The 21,119-nt window shown below is 40.2% G+C and overlaps 1 protein-coding gene across 1 annotated transcript in view; it reads left to right on the top strand.

Moving 5' to 3' along the window:
- The window catches only part of CSMD1 (CUB and Sushi multiple domains 1), a 1,401,348-nt gene extending 1,380,745 nt beyond the window's left edge, over nt 1–20,603 (top strand). The window contains exons 68-70 of the mRNA XM_066607269.1: nt 1,605–1,692; nt 11,701–11,830; nt 20,420–20,603. Coding sequence (XP_066463366.1) covers nt 1,605–1,692; nt 11,701–11,830; nt 20,420–20,579 — 378 coding nt within the window. The 3' untranslated portion in view covers nt 20,580–20,603. The remainder of the gene's footprint in view (nt 1–1,604; nt 1,693–11,700; nt 11,831–20,419) is intronic.
- The last annotated feature ends 516 nt before the right edge of the window (nt 20,604–21,119 follow it).

The raw sequence follows: 21,119 nt of genomic DNA, 5'->3' as shown, positions 1-21,119 counted from the left end.
TAATTTATCGGACGAGCGCATAAAAAGCGCTCATGTGTCCCATACCATTGCAAAGCAATGGTTTTATAAAATCACTGGACGCATGCACATGCGCAAATCGCGCGAAAAAACGCCCGTCTGACTGAGCCCTTACACTTATGGCATACTGTATTTTTTTTAAATCTAACAAACAAAATTACATAGGGGAGGATTTAGCAATTTGTTGTAAGATGCATAATTGAAGGTACCAAATATAACACACATTCCACATCATTTATAAAACTCTTGCACGATGCATAATATAATATTTGTGGAGTATGCTAGACTTTGTAGATACACGTCTCTTTTTTACTCCTCATACAAAAGCCGAAATTATTATCAAGAGACCTTGAAATGTAAGCACCAGAAATGATTTGACTAAGCAATTACTGCTTACTTAGTGTTAATCAATACTCTGATTTCTAGCCTGGAAAAGATAATATTACCATTCGGCAATGGCCATGACAATACCTATAGTGTTTCATTCAGTGATAGAAGAGATATAAAAGTTGTTTTTGTAATATGGGATATTAGAGTTTCAGAGACCGTGATTAATATCCAAATTGACTGCACAGGTAAAGAAAGGATAAATTAGTAGAGGTCAAGTCATTTATATATCAACATTATAAGAATGTTTAATACCTTCCCGACATTGATGATACATGTATGGTGAAAGTCGGAATTGAATATGTAGAGTGTGCTCAGAAACTGACACTGGCCTGCAAAGGCTAGAATTAGGGCTAGCTCCAATCCCAGCAATTCAGCCTCTATTACCACTGCATAGAAATGGTTAGACTGAGGGGGATGTTTCCCTTTGTCATATGATTACTGGATGCCTAGCAGCTGTCATGGCAGCCAAGCGCTTAACAATGGCTTCAGAAGTACCATGTATGGAAGCATATTAGACGCAACCAGGGGCTAACACTGCTAGGCATAATACAATGCAATACAGAAGCATTGAAATGTATTATACAAGTGATAAAGCAATCACATGTTCACAAGGATGAACTTGATCCCATGATGCTCGATCACTTGTATGATAAATTAAGAAATATAAAAAAATGTATGTGTAATGTGAATTAGAAAAAAAGAGATAGAAACTAGGAATAATGATAATTGGATTTGCAATATCTATAAAGGTCCAAACTATAAAAATCCAAAGAGCAGGAAAAAAGGGTGGGGCAACTTCTGCAAGTTCTGCAACAGTCTGAATAAAGGAATTTTTTTCGCCAGCCATATGAAACAGTGAATAATAATTTAGCTTGCAGAAAATTAAAATATGTGGACTAATGGAGCAATTCTCTCATTTGAGCAAGGAAATTACCCGATTCTTCTTTATTCCTTTACTAAAAACAGCCAATATAATGCTTTTCAGGGACGCAGTCCCTTCTTCAGAAACAGCTGTGTAAAATGCTATATACAGTAATTAAGATATAAGAAGAAATGCCTGTGAAAATCCCAAGTACATAGATGCAAGGTGATGTGTCTTTTAACCACCATTTTACAAGCGTGATGTCGGTCCAAATTTCTCGGACTGATGACGCGCTCACCACATTAAGTCATATCATCTGGTCTTTTTTTTACAGGTATCATCTGGAAGAGAGAGAAGTGTTTTTAACTACCAAGGCGATATACAATCGAAGAATTTTGGCAAGTTTATATTTCAAAGACAAAGTAAGATTTTTTTAATTTAATATCTTTGATTAGAGCTTACCTAATTGTTTCCCTTCCCCCACAGCCTAACCACAGCCAGATTAAGGGTATATAGGATATAGAGCAGTTAATTTATTGTGGCCCCCTGATTAAGTCAGAACCCTAAATAAACAGCATATAAAGATTAAGACATCTCTTACATATTATAAGCTATATAATTAGCAAAATGCGAGACACAGTTATTCATCACATAACCGTGCAAATGCAGTCTGAAGCCCTAATTATGAAATGTGCAGCTAAAGCTTTGCTTCATGCAGCCATAAAACAGACATTTCATTGAGTTCATATTGAAACATTTAGACTTATCAGTTCTATGCTGACCTATGTTTAATTCAGTAGAACTGTATGAAATAATATGGACCCTAAAAACCATTTGTATGTATACTTGAATATTCCCTGAGCCTTGGACCAGTCCAAGTTCTAAGCTCATCAGACACAGTTACAGAATGCATAACTATTACACCTGGTGACTTACAGTGACACCACAGCATCTCCAATTTCATTTTCTTCTCCATCATGCCCAGACCAATTGCTGCTTGCAGAGTTTGTTGATGAAAGTAGGGGCATAACTACAATACGATACATCCCAGACCAAACCTCAAAATATAAACTTCTGCTCAGACTTCAAAATGAATTCAGACCCTAAATCCGATTTCAAACCAGATCCCTAAATAAATGAAAACCCCAGATCAGACTTCCAAATAAATTCAGACTCCAGCCTTCTTTATTAACAACTCACACACACTATACACAGGCATTATAGTACATGAACACTAAATACACAAACTATACTCACACACTACTTACAACACAATACTAACCAGTATTAAATAACTCTTCATGTGCCTCCAATTTACTCCGACACCACTAAAAATAGAGCCTGCTCCTTTTGATGCCGTCTGTCTGTCACATGCTGCCCACCATGGCCCCTATCTCTCTTACATACTGCCCCCATGGTACCCTCTTTCTCACTTCCTGCTTCTCCCCACAGATCACTGTATTTCACATACTGCCACTGCAGGCCCTTCCTTTCCTATTTGCTGCTCCCCATATATCCCTCTTTCTAACATTATGCCTCCAGGAGCCCCTCTTTCTCATATGCTTCCCCTCACAGCCCCCTATCACATACTTATCCACATGGATCCTTTTTTCTCACATACTCTTGTACACAGTGTTTAGTGACAAGGGGACTCCCTGCGAGGAGTAAAGAATCCCCTGCTACAGCTATCACAGCTGTGGCAGAGGATCGCAATGTTCTGCCATTGCATTCAATGGGGCCACCGCTGCTGCCTGCGCACCCACGTATGTGCAAAAGCACGCGTGAACACAGGTCCATACCCATTGCCTTCAATCAGATACAGCCCTTTCAGCAGGCAGGGATTTTAAATTCCCCGCCTTCTGAAAGAACTTCACTGCACTGCCAGGGACCCAAGCGGCTAGACGCGCCTGAGCCCCGACAGCAGCGGAGAGGTGAGTATGTTTTTTTTATTTTTTACACAAACCAGGGATGATTTTTCTGTGAAGGGCTTATATTTAAAGCCCTTCCCCAAAAAATCACTGCAGGAGTTGCTGGCAGCCCATCGCTTTCAAGTGGGCTGCTGGCAGCAGCAGAGGCCCAAATGAAGGCAATGGGCACGACCTATGTTCACGCATGTTTTTGCACATACATGGGCGCGCAGTTTAGTACGCACCTATGCACGCATATAAACACACTTGTGTGAACGAGGCCTTAGACGATAACACAGATAGTAGTTTAGGACTGGTGAAAAAAAAATTGGCTTCAATAAAAACTTTAATTCCAAGTTTCTGACATGACACTCTTTTTTTTTCTCTTTTCTTCTGCATTGCTAAGTAAAATACAGCTACATTTTACAACAACAAACAATGTGCTAGACAATTGTACAACATTTTTATTACTTAACTGCTTCACGTTGCAGCCCTTCTTGTTTTTGTAATTTTCATTTTTTCTGCCCACTTTCAAAAAAAATCATTACTTTTTTAGTTTTCCAGTGACTCAGCTACATGAGGGATTGATTTGTTTGGGATGAGTTGTAAAATGTATTGGAAAGCTTTAAAAAAAATTTGAAATAGGGCAAAAGGGGAAAAAACACAATTGCACCATTTTTGGAGGAGTTTGTTTTTACTGCATTCACTGTGCAAAAATTATTGCAGGTTATCTTTATTCTGTGGGTCACTACAATTATGGTGATGCCAAATTTATATAGTTTTTTTATGTAGTACTGCTTAAAAAAATAAAATAGCTTTCTGTTGCAGGGTAATCTGTAGTTTTTATTGATACCCCTTTGAGATACATGCCGCTGTCCCTTTTCCGGTCCCTAGTTAGAGTAGGGACCGCTGCCCAGTTGCCCGCCTGGGGCTAGCCAGGAGTGGAGGCAAGCAGGCAGGGACAGGGGTTGTGGGTGAGATCTAGGGCACCCGGGCTGGCGTATCACAGGTAGTTTACCGTAACAGTTAATTTCCTGTATTCATCATGAAATGTCCTGGGTATTGCCATTGTACCTGGGAGATCAGCAGCCGGTGCCCCGCTGACTTATGTTGCCAGGCTCCCAGCACAACTGCAAGTTCGGGGCTAGCTCCAATCCCATCAATTTAACCTCTAACATGCCATGCTCAATGCTCATTGCTGTATCCAAGAGATTGACAGAGGGAGGTGGCTACTTCTGTCAGCCAGTTGGTCACCTCTATATGCATTTAGTATTGTGGTAATCCTATTGACCCGGAGAATAGTAAATGGTGCAAAATTTTATACTTAAAAATAAATGGCAGAAGTGCTCCTTCTTTCAATTATTCCCATAAAGAGTTAATGAAAATTAACCAACAGGTTATTCGTACCGCAAAATGGTGCCATTGAAAAATACAACTCATGCCCCCCGAAACAAGCACTCTTACAGCTATGTTGCCAAAGAAGTGAAAAAGTTAGAAATGCGAAAAAAAATCTCCATGTCATTAAGTCTAAAATAAGGCGCATCCTTAAGCGGTTAGGAATGTTATTTACAGCAGTGTATAATGCATTTTTTTAGGGAATTTAGAAATGAAATGTGTCTTATTTTCCTGCCCACATGTTTTGGTTTAAAACTATGCACCTGCAGAGGATTTAAAGGCTTCTTTGCCATATTTTGATTATAATAAGCCAATGCTGATCGGAATCAGTGGTTTCTGTCAAATCATTATTGAAGAGATATTTCTGTTTTATCACCAAGTTTGAATAAAGATGTATTGATGTATTTTTTCCCAATGTTAGGGCTTTGAAAATTGTAGGCCACGTGTACTGAAAATATAAAACAAGGAATGAATTCAATGCCAATATAAAAACATAAGTAATATTTCTAAAATATTTAAAAACTTTCACTGCTGTTAGGGCGTCTTCACACTGGCGAGAAAGTCGTGCGAGTGGGTAAAACGCAGAATTATGAAACCAATGATTTTCAATGGTTTCCTTCACATTTGCGAGGTTTTTTCACTCATTATGTGATGTTGCGAGATGTTCCTTATAGAGCCTCCTTTTTATCGCATCACAAAGAACGCACTTGTGATTTTCGTGTAATGGGATGCGTTTTTAACATTAGAAAAGTCCTATTGACTTGCGTGTTAAAAAATTGTACCATAATCACCAGAGAAAAACGCAAGCGCAGTGATGTTTTTGTGAGAAAAAGCGGCACTGACACTCTAAAATCACGGGAAAAAATTCAATTTTGCTGCGATTTTGTCATGGCAAAATCGCAATCGCCAGTGTGAAGGAGCCCTAATACATATTACATGACTTATATACGGTAATAAATGTAAAATAGTTTTCTACATTTGATTCTGTGAAATTTACTACACCTTAAAAGGCCCACAGGTTTTCGCCCATAGCGCAACAGCTTCTGTCGTATCATTTATTTATACACACTGAAATCTGAAGATTCATAAATGCACTTTGCATCTTTCCAAGAAGATAAACGTAGCATTTTATAGACAACCTATATAAGAAGAAAAACAAAGGACTTACTATTTTTTTTAAATTTAGTTTACTGTATGTCCATGCCACATTTATAAGGAGACAAGCTTCACTTTGAGGACTGCGACAATAATAAGCAAGTTATACCTAGATACCAGAGGCAAGGCTGTTCAAGGACAAAAATGTTAAAAACTAGCACTACAAATATATCAGTACTTCTGAAATATGATTTAGAATGCTTTATGTATGAAGAATGAGTTTGGTTTTGTGCTCAGTTAGTGATAAATACTGTGATAAACAAGGTCACGGAATTAAAACACGCTGAGGGAAAGAAGGTTCATACTGAGCTTGGAAGCCTGTCTATGATCTCGATACTGGGATTTAGTCTGAAATGCCAAAATTGGAATTCAGACCAAACCCTTGCATTAGGGCTCATTCACATGACTCTCTGAATGGGGAGAAGGCAGGATGGTGCTGAGCTCCCGCCCCCTCTCTGTCCCTTCTAGCTGTTTGCAAGGGGTGGGACAGGAAAGGGTGGAGCTTAGCTCCAGTCACCCTGCTAAACTTCCTTACACCTCCCTTCTCCTGCAGCTCCAGTCACCCTGCTAAACTTCCTTACACCTCCCTTCTCCTGCAGCTGTCAAATGTTGGGCAAACGATGCCCAACATTCATATATGCACATACTGGCTCCTGTGCACCTGCATGAGAGCCAGTATCGCTGGCTCACTGTGGGGCGGCTGGTGGATATTTCTTTCCTCGTGCTCCCCCACCCCTCTCCATTGATTTAACATAGCGGCCGTTCAATACTGTATGGCTGCTATTTACACTGAACGCTCATCATTCAGCTTATCGTCCATCGCTTATGCTGCATAAACAATGGACGATGAGCTGAACACTGATCGTTCAGTGTGAATAGCAGCCGTTCAGTATTGAAGTCAATGGAGAGGGGTCAGAGAGAGCGAGGAGAGAAATCTCCTGCAACCTTCCTGCCCCTGTGCTGGCCACTCTGTGAGCGAACGATCTATACTAGCCCCAGGGGCATGACTAAAGGCTCAAGGGCCTGGGTGCAAAAGTTTAGCTCGGGCCCCCCCCCCTCCCTCCCGGATGGATGCACGCAGCCAAGGTCAGGGCAGCGCTGGACCTCTTCCGGACACCCCTAGGAAAGGGATGCCCAATAGATTGTAGAACAGGGAAAAAGTTTGTCACGGGTGCCGCCACTGTTCCGGTACACACCAGAATGAACTTTTGGCAGAGAATAACCACACTGTCTTCTGCGCCATCTGTTTTATGTACAGAGTATATAGGCACATATACAGTGTGTACACACACTGTACACATACAGTTTATATATACACATACAGGCACATGTACAGTGTATACACAGAACACTGTACACATACAGTATATACATACACATATACAGTGTGTACACGCACTGTACACATACAGTATATACACACACATATACTGGCACATATACAGTGTATGCACAGAACACTGTACACATGCAATATATGTATGCAGATTTATAGTGTATACAAAGAACACAGTTTACCACATAGAGTATAGACACATAGGCTGGCTTATACATGCACACACAGGAATACTGTCCCATACATGTACCTCCCTGGTGCTTCATCCATCTACTGCCTTTACCAAGTAGGAGAGGCAGGGATGATCGGTGCTTCACATGTTCAAACTGAAACCTGTCGCTGGTCCCGCCCCTAACCCCGCCCCCTCTTCTCCTCCAGGTAACTGTTTGCCGTTTTCACTAATGAAGCGCTGCTCCCTGCTAAGCAGCACAGGTTCTTATTGCTGCCGCCGCTGCCTCATTGGGACCGTTCCCCTGAGCCACCAATGCGCGCCGACACTGTGGTGACCGGGACCTGTGGGCCCCCACACCTCAGGGGCCGGGTTGCAACTGCGACCCCTGCTTCCCCTATAAATACACTAATGACTAGCCCCCTGTGCAACAGCACGAGAGCGAGTGTATGTTGGGACGAGTGTCAAGCATTGTTTGCCCGACATTCATCCCGTCTAAATGGGCCTTAAGAGCACCTAGTGTTAGACCATCAAGTGATTTCCCGTCCATAAAAATGTAATTTGTATAGCTGGGAGGAAAGAAGGGTGATGGATTACTATAAAATATGTCACAGGTATAAATAAGGTTGAGGAGGGAAGTGTTTTATTAGGAAGCTAAACACTAGAACAAGGGGGGACAATCTGAGATTAGTCAGGGGAAGATAAGGAGTAACATCAGCAAACATATATTTTCCTACAGGAGTAGTAGATTGCCTGGGATAAGCATTAATCTATCCTAAGAGACAAATACAAAGGAAATAGTATAGGGGCAGACTAGATACATCAGATCATTTAAATCATTTTGTACAAATTTCTTTGGATTCTATAATCACTATACAGTATTTGCTGACTTTTTGTCTCATTTCTGATACTAATATTATTGGCTAGTATAAAAGTAAATAAATATACACATTGTAAAGGCTCTCTCACACGAGCATTTTCTCCCGTGTGGGAGTACATAGCAGGTATGCAAAGAATTGTGTATTTGTTTTGTGACGACTATCCTTATACAATATCCTGGCATGCATGCTCGCGTAATACATGACAAGATCTTTTTTGCACGTGTATTTCATGCACTGTGTTTGAGAGGCACAATTGAAAGTTAATATAAGATTGGTGGCGTGTATTAAGCGCGCAAAACTTGCATGTGTTATATGCTGTGAAATATGCTCGTGTGACATATCGGACACTGCTACGCATGGGTTTGTATCTGAGAAGGATAACAGAATATTCAGAATTAGGCTGACAAGACGCTACCTAACTTAGCTATGAATTTGTAGAATATCTAAAATTTCTAATTCACGCTAAAAGGTGCTCACTAGAGATGAGCGAGCATACTTGTTAAGACAAACTACTCAAGTAAGTAGTGCCTTATTCGAGTACCTGCCTGCTCGTCTCTAAAGTTTCGGCTGCCGGCGCGGGTGAGCAGTGAGTTGCGGCAGTGAGCAGGGGTGAGCGGGGGGAGGAGAGTGAGAGAGAGATCTCCACCCCCGTTCCTCCCCGCTCTCCCCCGCCGCTCCCCACCCCCTGTCGGCAGCCGAATCTTTAGAGACGAGCGGGTAGTTTGCCTTATCGAGTATACTCGCTCATCTCTAGTGCTCACTAATATGTAAAAGAAGAAAATGAACAACCACTGAAATATATACCATCAATGTAATCGCAAGTGTACATACAACGCTAATTAGCAGGAGAACAATTTTGTTGCAAGTCTAGTGGGAATTCCAGGAGCCTTCCTCTGTATGAGCGTAGTACCTTACTACTAATTCAAATAGATCACATTGACTTGATCCGAAAAAAGGCTAAAAAATCATCTTTGTACTATTCTTTATCGACTCAGTTTTCTAAACTTAGCTCGTGAATATAGCGGAGTATAGAGGATAACACTGTGATGTACTGATGCCCATGTTTTATTATTTAGGTTATTCTGTCATTAAGCTGATGCCCTTGATCACGGCATATCAGTGTAGCTTCTATTAGTGTGTCACAACAAAAGACACCTTTAATTTTTGCTTGGCTGTTATCATTTAATTGGTTCTGATTCTCTCTATTCTCTATAGAGACTCATTATTCAACAAATAACAGACTCTTCCTTTGTTTTACCAGCTCAGAAAGTAAATGCTGGACTGCTGTGTCCAAAATCTAATGGGCCGAGTATCTTTCTTATATTTTAAGGCTTTTTTTTCATTTAATGTAATATGTAGTTATGAGAACAGATATATATATATATATATATATATATATATATATATATATATATATATATATATATATATATATTCCCAATTAATTGTACTGCATATAAATAAATCCCCATCTATACTTTTTGGATCAAAATAATGCTACCTACTTGATTTAACACAAGGATATATTATATTATTTCAGAGTATTTTCACTTAAAAATGTAAATCTTCAGAGCAACACATGGAACTCTAAAGTAATTTTTCATGTTCATTTCATAATAATGGCACATCATCTCTTTGCTGTGCAAAGCTTTTAGGCAGGTGTGGGAAAACTACCTCAAAGTAGGAATGTTTTCAACAATAGAAGTGTTAATAGTTTATTTCTGTCAACTAACAAGATGTAAATTGAAAGAGCAAAAGAGAAATCTGAATCAATTCAATATCTGATGTGACTACCCTTTGCCTTCAAAACAGCATCAATTCATCTAGCTACATTTGCACAATGGCAGGGATTGTATAGGATTACAGTCATATATCTGATTAATCAACTATGCTTAATAGTTAATATTGTTAATCATTTCCATATCTAGGTTAAAACACAGCCCTTAACTGAAACAGAAGCAGCTGTTTAGGAGGCTTAGAACTGGGTGAGGAACAACCAACGTTTGCTACAAGGGTGTGGAAGACAGTTTCTGGCAAGACTGAGCACAGAAACAATACACAAGGTAGAAAGAAGCGAGCAACGTTGAGGACCATAGAGGCAATGTTCAGCCAAGGAAACAGTGCAGCAGGCTTACTTCCCTTAGAAATTGGAAGACGTCCAGCAGTGTCATCTGCTCTGAACCGGCAAAAACTAGTGGGACCCTGGTCCACCCATCTACTGTTCAGAGACGTTTGGCCAGAGGTGGTCTTCATTGAAGTATTATGACCAATAAGCCATACCTTTGACATAAAAACAAGGCCAAGAAACTCAATTATGCAGGAAAATATAAGAACTGGTGGGCATAAGAATGGCAGCAGATGCTCTGGACTGATGAGCAAAAATTTTAAATATTCGGCTGTAATGGAGGGCAGTTTGTTTGCCGAAGGGCTGGAGAGCGTTACACTAATGAGTGTCTGCAGCCAACAGTGAAGAGCGGTCGAGGTTTCTTGCATGCTTGAGGCTGCATTTTAGCAAATGAAGTTGGGGATTTGGTCATGATTAATAGTGCTCTCAATGCTGAGAAATACGGGCAAATACTTATCAACCATCAGGGAGGTATCAGGACAGCGGGAAGACTGCAGCAGGACAACTTTTCTAAATATATAGCCAGGGTCATTAACAACTATCATCAGCGTAAAGAAGAACTATGCATCTTGGAAGTAATGATGTGGCCCCACAGAACCCTGATCTCAAAAGGATCAAGTTTATCTGGGGTGGGATTACATGAAGAGATAGAGAGATTTGAACAAGCCTTCATCCACAGGAGATCTGTGCTTAGTTCTCCAAGATGTTTGGAACAACCTACCTGCCTACAATCTCAAAAACTGTGTGCAAGTGAACCTAGAAGAACTGATGCTGTTTTGAAGGCAAACAGTGGTCACGCCAAATACTGATTTACGTTAGATTTCTCTGTTGTTCATTCACTTTGCATATTGTTAATTGACAAAAATAAACTATTACCATTTCCATTTCAGGATATATATACATATAGTTATATATATATAAACATTAGTGCGTAGAACTATTTTTTTGTGGAGATTCTAGTACTGTGACTAAATATTTTCAATCAAATATTTTTTTATATATGGCATAGAGTTTTTCTTCCACTTGGGCTGCTTCATTAAATAGGTTTTCTGTGTTTATACAGAAAAAAAAACAATAAAAGGTAACTGTTAATAGAGCATGATGTATTCAATATGATATATCTTTATCAGTTATTTGGCCCTGACAGCAGATCTCAACCACATCAGTAACTAAAGTAAAGCAAGCACTGTCCCTGAAACCTACAGTCAAGGGCAGAATTACTGTATGGAAGAAGATTTAATATAAATGAAGAGTGATGTTTTTTTTGGCTTGATTAACCTTGTTTATACCAATTTGATTCTCTTTAACAAATATATACTATTAGCCTACAGAGCAAGATAAAGCAAACATGTACTTGATAATACAATGCACGGAGTAGATGTTAGTTCATCATTTAACTAAATGTAGAGTACATTGTAAGTAATGAATACCATGTCCATTAACAATGTTTGCTTTTTTACAGATTCACTTAATGTCAGTGACCCTTCCAATACTTACTATGGCACAAACAGCAGTTCTGTAGCAGCTGCAATCTTGGTTCCATTTTTCGCGCTTATATTATCAGGATTTGCATTCTACCTTTATAAACACAGGTAACTATAACTATTATTGAGTGTGTGTACATGGAGCTCACCTATGTGTCCGGGCGTGTGTGTTTTACTGATGAAGCAATAAGATGTGAATGCTTGAAAGTAATCATCCCGCTGTTGTTCCAGTCTTGGGCGAAGTCAGACGAGGGTTGTTTTGTGCTCGCCTGTGTGCGCACGTACAAGTTCGTCTATTAGAACTATTTTTTTTTTTATAAGTGGTCACATGTCCGTTTTTTAGAGGCGCAAAATACTTGCACCTGTAAAAGATAGGACATGGGTGCCTAGAATGCGCACCTGTAAGGTCCGTGCTGCGCGTTAAAGATAGAACCGCACTCTGTATAGGTGCGAGCTGCGCATAATTACATCGTGTGAACACACTATTTTGTGCACATGTTAAAAAATAGCACAGAACTTTGGTCACTCTCATTTTGCACGTTCGTGGAGCGCATTTTTTAGCGCACATAGGCACGTGCAGGGAAAGAGCACATATTAAAATAATTACACTAATTACCCATTGTGCAAATATGCAGCGCAAATGTGCACATAAATCCGCTTATGCTCCTGTGACACTGGCCCTAGTGACAAGTGTCATTTACATATTATTGAGCAAATCAAGTACAGATGCTTTCAACTTAAAGGTGTTTTCCCACTATATAAAACTGTTTCACAAAAACTTTGTACTTCCTGCTTGCTGCTGACCAGGACGTGTGACTGTTGCAGCCAATCACTGGCCACAGCAGTGACCTTCTATAGTCCATGATTGGTTGCAGCGGTCACATGTCCAAGTCAGCAGCAACCAGGAAGTGCAGAATGGTTGTGAAGTAATTTTAGATAATGGGAAAACCCCTTTAAATTCTGTTTCTTTCAGAGAAATTAGCAACTAAAGGCCCTTTTACACGTTATGATTATCGCTTAAATAACCTAACGATTGAACGAATTGCCGATATTTCTGCATAAAATTACTCGCACCTAATCACTTTTTATTTTCCCTCTTTAGCTAAAAGCAGCTGTTTGTTCAGCTGGGCATGTGTTTATGCAAGGGTTATCTGGCTGGGAGAATTCCATTGTATTCTCCTGTCATAAGTAAACAATGTAATCATTGTGTATGCAAAGCAAGCACAATGAGTACGTTGATAAAAATTTATTTTGAAAGCTTTTATGCAGGCTTAAAAACCTGTGGCTAACCATAAGTGAACAAATAGTGCACAACTGCTCGCATTTACATGTAAAGATTATTGCTCATTTTTGTCCGTTTAAACAAATTTTGTGCGATAATCTTTGCGTCTAAAAGGGCCCTATGAAACCTCAGGTAAATATTTACAATCACATATACCTTTAGATTAATTAAATAAGGGCAATAAATAATAATTAGCACTTGTAAACCATTTAGAGGACAATACATTAGGTGGTCAGGCGATATGCATTTTATTTCTTTACAGATCTATGGTTGTATCATTCTAAGTAATACAAATGACTATATAATTCAAGTTTTTTTAGTTCAACTGCTTGGGAGATGGAACACATGAAATATTTTCATTACAAAATAGTATTTAAAGGATGAACTTAAATATATGAGTCTGTATTCAGGGTAGGGTCCTTTGAAGGCCGAAAGCTAACACACCCATTATGACCAGTATCTATAGATTTTGCTGGTAAAAAAATAGAATTACTGGGAAAATCATGTGGCTATTGGTCACCGTGAGTGGGCAGGGTTTCATCTACATGCAGTTTACAACAATATGGGAACCTACTCTTAAAAAGAATCTATCAGCTCTATTGACATGTCTTTATTATTGTAAATACTTACAGTATTTCCTTTGAAATAACACTGTAGGAACATTTTTTTCTTAGAACTGAGTTGTTTCATTCCTCTGTTATTCCTCCTGGAAATGTATGAATAAACTGGGTGTTGCTATTTCTTTGTGAATAAGATGTGTCCCTAAACAGTCTGACACAGTTGCCACTGATTCTAGACATTGCTACAGTATATTACCCTACACCTATTGGCATGGGGAATGATAACACCCAATTGTAAAAAACAGAGGAACAAAGAAGAGGCTGCAAATCTGTTATACCCTCAGGAATGCAAGTATTTACTAAATCAGATACCGATGCAGCAATTCTGAACATGATTGGTGCAATGTGACACCTTGATTTACAGAATTGTAGTTATGCAATGTTAAATACCATGTCAATGTTTGTTACCTCGGTATGTCAGTGGAACTTATAGGTCCCCCATACAGGTCTCAGGAATAAAACTCCTGTCTTTGGATATGAGCTATATGTGATGTATGTTAATTCCCCCTTTTTAACGAGCCCTTTTTATGTATTTGTATTGAAAACTTATATGCTACCTTTTTTGTACATTCTGGTGAGCCTCGCTTCCAGTTATATATTTCATAACATCATTAACAAACATAATTATTCTTTCCTTCTAATTAAATAGCTCATATATACAGTAATATAGCTGTAGAATGGTGCAAATACCTACTATTTACTGAACAAGCGATGCATATGCAACATTATTAGGCCTTAGTCAGACGGGCGTTTTTTCGCGCGATTTGCGGATCGCATGACGGATACGCATCCGCAAATCGCGTGACCGGTGCCCGAAAATCGCCCGAAAATCTGCTCCTAGCCGCGTTTCATTAGAAACGGGCCGGAGCTGTCCAGCGCATTGCATTCAATGGAGTCGGCAATACAGCCAGCTCCATTGAAAGCAATGCGCTGCGGGCGAGTGTGGGATGAATTGTCGGGAAGGGCTTAAATATATAAGCCCTTCTCTGCAATTCATCCAGAAAAGTGTTAAAATAAAAAATATATATATGCTCACCTGCTCCCGGCAGCTGGAGTTCCGCGCAGCCGGCCGGCAGTGGGTGTGAAGGGGGTGCGAGTCAGACCTGCCCCCTGATTGGCTCAGCGACACTGTTAGACTCGAACTACATGTTAAAAAAAACAGGTTGATTTCTCCAAGTAATGACTTTCATTCTCTTCACAGTTGCAACTCGGCCCCTAAGCTAAGGGAGCCCAGAGGCCCCTCTTGCCATTGTAGTGCAGCACCAGTGTGAAAGCCACCCCATTCTTCCCCAGCGTGTTTATTATCTGCACAGAGGTTATCACATCTTCCAGTTCTGGGCTTCACACGATTTCTAAGTGCCCGACTCCTCTTTCTCCAACAGCATGTTTTCAGTGCAGGACAAGCTAATGGAGGAGTTGAGCACTTAGTAGCAGAGTGAGTCTCGTAACTGGAAGATGTGATAACCTTCGTCTATATAACAGGCTGGAGTTGCAGTGCATGGGAGGCAATATGGACCAGGCTAGTGTAACCTGGGTATGTACTGTATATAATTATACATGTAAAGCTGGTATTAGTTATACATCACCCTGTATATAGTGATACGGAGCATGCTGATATAACCTGGGTATATACTCGAGTATTAGCCGACCTGAGTATAAGCCGAGTCAATAAGTTTTTCCACAAAAAACTGGTAAAACTTATTGACTTGAGTATAAGCCTGGCTATACTCAAGTATATACTAGGTAAAAAAAAATGCAATACTCACTTCCCAGCCAGCTTCTGTGTTCCCAGCACAATGGTCTCCACGGCAGTGTGGCAAGCTGCTTGAGAATTCTCACCGCTGTCATCTCCCTGCTCGGCTTTGAATTCCCCCACCGTCAGCGCTGTGTAAGTAAGCGCTGTGAGTGGATAGAGCTACAGCTAATCACAGCCAGCACTCGATAAACCAATCACAGCCATTCAGTGATGTCATTCACTGAATGGCTGTGAATGATCAAATGTCACAAATGATCAGGAGGTAAGGGCAGATTTACATGGGATATCTGTTGGCCTAAAAAAAAAAATCACACAAATGAGTGACTTTCAGTGCTAGTTGTCTTGTGTAAACACAGGATACAAAAAGGTAAAGAGCAAGAAATCACTCAGTAGTTGCTAGTCGCTTTGTTTCGGCTCACTGAAACTAAATGACTAGTGATTGACTCTCTCCGTGTAAACAGGCAGTTGTTCATCTTTGAACGATTGCCTGTTCATAGTGAATGGAGGCAGGCGGCCAGAAGAGATCTCTAGCGCACTCTGCTTACTCTCACTGAATGACTATCACTGCTGTGTGACAGTGCAGGACTAATAGTCATTGGAGAAGCTACCATCTGCTTATGCTACCAATAGTCGTCCTATGCAAAGTAACCCTAAATGCAATGTAATCACTATCACTGTGTGGAGCTGGTGTCTATTATATGGTGATAGCGTTATTTTGGGGTGTCCTAGATCCTGGAGCTAAACTGCTGTATCTAGCTAAGCCCACTATTATAAAAGTTGTCTTGTAGATATGGTGCCTGTGAGATGATAAATATTTTGGTGTGTATTTATTCTTTTTACTGGTGGAGGAGGGGAGGTGATGGATGAGCTCATGAGCCCTAATCTTTTCAGACTTTAGCAACATCCCTGGTTGCTAGTGTCACATGGGTGGGCCTGCTAAGAGACACAATGATGCTGCAGAAATCAGAACAGTCATCAAGTGCGGTAAAGGGGTGTGGGGTGTGGGAACTGAACTTTTGCACCCGAGGCCTTGAGTCTTTTGCTATGCCCATGATCAGGTGCATGCATATATATGTATAATCATGCTTAGCAACTAAGTTTTCATGACGTCTTTTCTAATATAAAACAGCACTGATTTCCTTACCTTTCTTTTTTCTTCAACTTTTGACATCTGCTCAATTACTGCTTCTAACATTTCCCATCCCACGGAAAACTTGATGTAAAGCTATAATTAAAGCTCAGAAGGGATACATATTTCATTGTTGTGCCACTCTATATTGCTTGTGCAGTGATTTGTCTAATGCGAAGATATGCTTAATGCAATATATAAATATGTAGATTACATTTGCGCATAGCTAATGTTTCAAAATAACTTCTAACCACATAATTACCAGTCTCTATAGTTGATCCTATTATGCTTAGACATAGATATAGTTTTATTATTATTAATCATTTCTATAGTGGAATCATATTTCATTGATCTTAACAGTGCAGCAGGAGGGTAGAGGCTCGGGGTTAGGGCTCAGTCACACGGGCGCATCGGCGCCCGTGTTACTGCCGGAAGAAGATGGCCGCACCTCAAGACGGACGTCTCTCTGCAGCGTCGGGAGAAAGAACATGTGACCGGCTTCATTGCTGGTCATGTATTCTTTCTTCAGCGCTGCAGAGAGACATCCGTCTAGAGGTACGGCCATCTTCTTCCGGCAGTGAGGGCTCAGTCACACGGGCGCATCGGTGCCTGTATACGGGGGCCGATGTGCCCGTGTGACTGAGCCCTAAATATGCATTAGATGTGCAGCAACTGAAAAGATTAACATTTTTTAATCAAATATCTTAAGGCCTCATGTCCACGTGCCCACACGGTTTCCCCATGCAGAATCATGGAGCGGATTCTACACGACCCGCAGACATGAGGCCAGAAAATACAATATACTTACCTGTCCGGACGATGTGGGGCTCTCCCCAGTGCAGGCTGGATCTTCTTTCTTCTGTACAGTGAATGTGCTCGGGATGGCGGCGGCGTGCCTGGCACATGCGACTTGCCGTCTTTTTTTTCCCTAACTCCTGCTTTCCCGCGATCCCGCGGTATGGACCCAGTGACAGCTGCGATTGTACTGCGGATCCGGACGGCTTCCATTGGCTTCAATAAAAGCCGTGGGAGCCGTTTGTGCGGTAAAACACACAAAAATGGAGCATGCTGAGGTTGTTTTCCGTGTGATCTGCATGCCAGGGAAAAAAGGACATCTGCACGTATTTAATTACCTGCAGGTGCCCAATGATTCCCTATGGGCGCAGATCACATGCACGGGAGACGCACAGTTTTTAAAATTTGCTTTTTGCCGTGGACATGAGGCCTTATTGTCATTGTAATATATAAATAGCAAATAATGTAATCTAAGATAAAACTTAACCTGCCCTGAACCCAACCTACCTCCCTCCTAGCCTTCCTCCCCAATTTACAAACAGGAAAGAAATAAAGTACATCACAATATATGAGCCATTATTTTGACACAATATATGGGTAAATTTAAATGTATTCTCCATTTAACAGTGAGATAAACAACAAAACAAATTCATATACATAGACATTTATTAACTATTATTACTTTTAGTTTTACCAGAGAAGTGACAATATTTTGTTTCAAACTAAAGGCCCATTTTGACGAGACGAATGTCAGGCAAACGATACCCGACACTCATACTTGCAAGTACCCACTCACGTGCTTTTGCACGGCGGCTAGTATCATTGCTTCTCAGCTGGGCTGCTGCAGGAGATTTCTCTCCTCGTGCTCCCCCATCCCTCTCCATTGACTTAACATAGGGGGAGTTCAGCACTGAACAGCTGCTATTTACACTCATCACTCATCGTTCAGAAATTTAAGCTGCATAAAATCCTGAACAATGAATGTAAACAGTAGCTGTTCAGTACTGAACAGCCGCTATGTTAAGTGAATGGAGAGGGGCGGGGGAGCGCGAGAAGTGAAATCTCCTACAGCCGCCCCGCTGTGAAGCAATAATCTCCACTCCTGTGCCAAACCATGTGAGCGGGTACTTGCAAGGACGAGTGTCAGGCATCATTTGCCCAACATTCGTCCCATCTAAATACATCGTTCCCGTCTAAATGGGCCTTAACACGGTAGAGGCTAATCCACAGTTGTTAATCTATGTGGACCAAATATCTTTGAGCTTCTTGTGTCCCTGCTTAACGCGAATGCTTCTGTAAATTGATTATTAATCTGTATTCTAGTCATTGGTCCAGCATATAATAAACTTACACTATGTATGGAACAGTCCCAAAAGCCCATCTTGAACAACATTGCCAATAGAAATTCCCACTTAACACTATCATTGGCCTCGGCTGCAGCTAAAGAATAAATCACTCTTTGATGAGGGTTATCAACAGAAATCTGTAGATTCAGATACAGTCTATGCAGATAAATTGCTGTAGACTTTGCACATATAAAGCCACTTTGATTTGGATGAAAAAGTGGTTTTCACTTGGGAGAGACGTATAGCTAAAGACTTCGCAATTATTTAAATGTCTATTGGCAGAGAGATAGGCCTACGTGAGTTTGGTCTTAAAAGAACAACAACTATGGCCTTTTGCTTTGAATTTGGAGAGTATTCAGTTATTAAAGCATTTTGTAGTACCCTTAGAAGCTCAGGAAGAAGCAAATCTCTAAATTTCTTATAAATCTCTATGGGAAAGCCATCCAAAGACCTAGCTTTATTAGTAGCTAATGAAGGAACAGCCTCCTGTAGTTCATCCAGTTATAATAGTGAATACATAAAGCTTTTATCCATTTCCGATAAAGTTGGAAGAGAAATAGACTCTAAAAATGAAAATATTTGTTCTTTAGACATTTCTGGTTTAGATTTATGCAGATTATTATAAAAATCTTTAAAACTGTAAGACTTTTACTATGATCAAACACTGGATCACTGTGGAGGGCCTTCTGTATGAAACATAGGAAGCCCTGAACTGTGATTAAGTTATAGTTGCTAATAAGTGGCCAGCTTTATCTCCTTCCTCACAGTAGTGCTGCTGAGAGAAATATCTCTTCTTTTCGGCCATTTCAAGGATATAGGATTGCAATTCTTCTCCTACCTACAACCAATTTGCTCTATGAGCATCTGTTGGTTGGTTGATAAAAAATGCTTTGGTTCCAGTTGCCTGTTTCCTTAGTTCCTCTCCTATCTGTCTGCTCTGATTCTTAACTCTACATATGTCAAGAGGCCTGGAAGGGTGACGTTCATAGCATTCCAGATTGCTTAAGGATTTGTTGAACCAATACTAAGTGTAAAATATTCCTCTATATGTTAGGCAATGGCAATATCATCTAATAGTGGAATCTACAAAAGGATTAAGACACTAGATCTAAAATCTTGTTCTGTACTCCCCTACCTTGGGAGATATTCCACTTTGTGTACCTCATTCAATAACTGCTCATTCATTCCTAAGTCAATGAGAGACATAGTCTTATGTGTAATATGAAAAAGTTCTTACTTCAGTGTGTCTTTCCTTCCATATATCTATAAAAGATAGTTCTTCAAGCAAGAGACCAAAGATTGTAAGAGCATCACTTGATCAATCCTGATCTACCTGTAGCCTATCCCAGTATAGATGTATAACATTATTAAAATCTCCCAAAAATAATAGTGGGACATGTGGTATCTATTCCACAGATAGAAGAGTATTTTTGAGAACACTGTAAGGCCACGTGCACATGAGCGGATTTGTATTACGGAATGCGGAGCAGGCATCTGCCTCCGGATTCCGCAGCAAATACCCCCTATAGCATGCTATGGCAAAACTCAATTTCCTCTATACGTGGGTCCCTCTTCCATTTGTACCCTTTTGCAGTAGCATCTCTGTCTACGACATCTGCACAATAGCAAATGTAAATGTATTTTTGTAAAAAATGTTTTCATCTTGACTGCCATGTTTATTGTGTTCAAATTGTTATCATTCATATGTTTGTTACATTCTATTGGTGTTTTATTCTATTTTACCTTTCTTTGTCTCTCCTATTTTGCAGAGTAAGACCCAAAGTGCAGTACAATGGATATGCTGGGCATGAAAATAGTAATGGACAAGCATCATTTGAAAATCCAATGTATGATACAAACTTAAAACCCACAGAGGCAAAAGCTGTTAGATTTGACACAACATTAAACACAGTTTGCACAGTGGTATAGCCTTTGGTGCCCATAAAGACTGATTCATAGCCATACCTCTGATGGACAAGAAGAAAATCCATTGGTGCCCTAAACCAATATTTACTACTTCTTTCTGGCTTTGCTGCTGCAATCTTTAACATCATTGATCAGCAAACGGTACATGCATCTCTAGTTCTTGATTTCAATGAGTTGAGTCTTCTGACGATCAAATAAAGACATCCATTCAATTCCAATAGGATTACAATGCCTGGCTGCAAGCTGCTTATCATCAAAGAATACTTCAGGAAGACTACAGAGTCATACCACTTTGTTATTTTGATGCCTCGTATATGATAACATGTATGTGGCAGAATGCCTTTCATTGCAATATTTTGGGCACGTGGATCATCTACGTACTGGGATGCATAAATATACCGCAGTACATCTATATTCTTTGAATTCCAAGAAACCTGAATGTCCTAAATGACACACAGTGAACCTGAAGGAGAGGACAACCTGAGTTATGGTTGCACATAAAAACAAAATGCTTTACCATTCAATGACACTTTGAAACCGTTT

Source organism: Eleutherodactylus coqui, chromosome 1 (assembly GCF_035609145.1).
Source record: "Eleutherodactylus coqui strain aEleCoq1 chromosome 1, aEleCoq1.hap1, whole genome shotgun sequence".
Taxonomy (NCBI): domain Eukaryota; kingdom Metazoa; phylum Chordata; class Amphibia; order Anura; family Eleutherodactylidae; genus Eleutherodactylus; species Eleutherodactylus coqui.
This window is presented reverse-complemented; position numbering and strand designations above follow the sequence as displayed.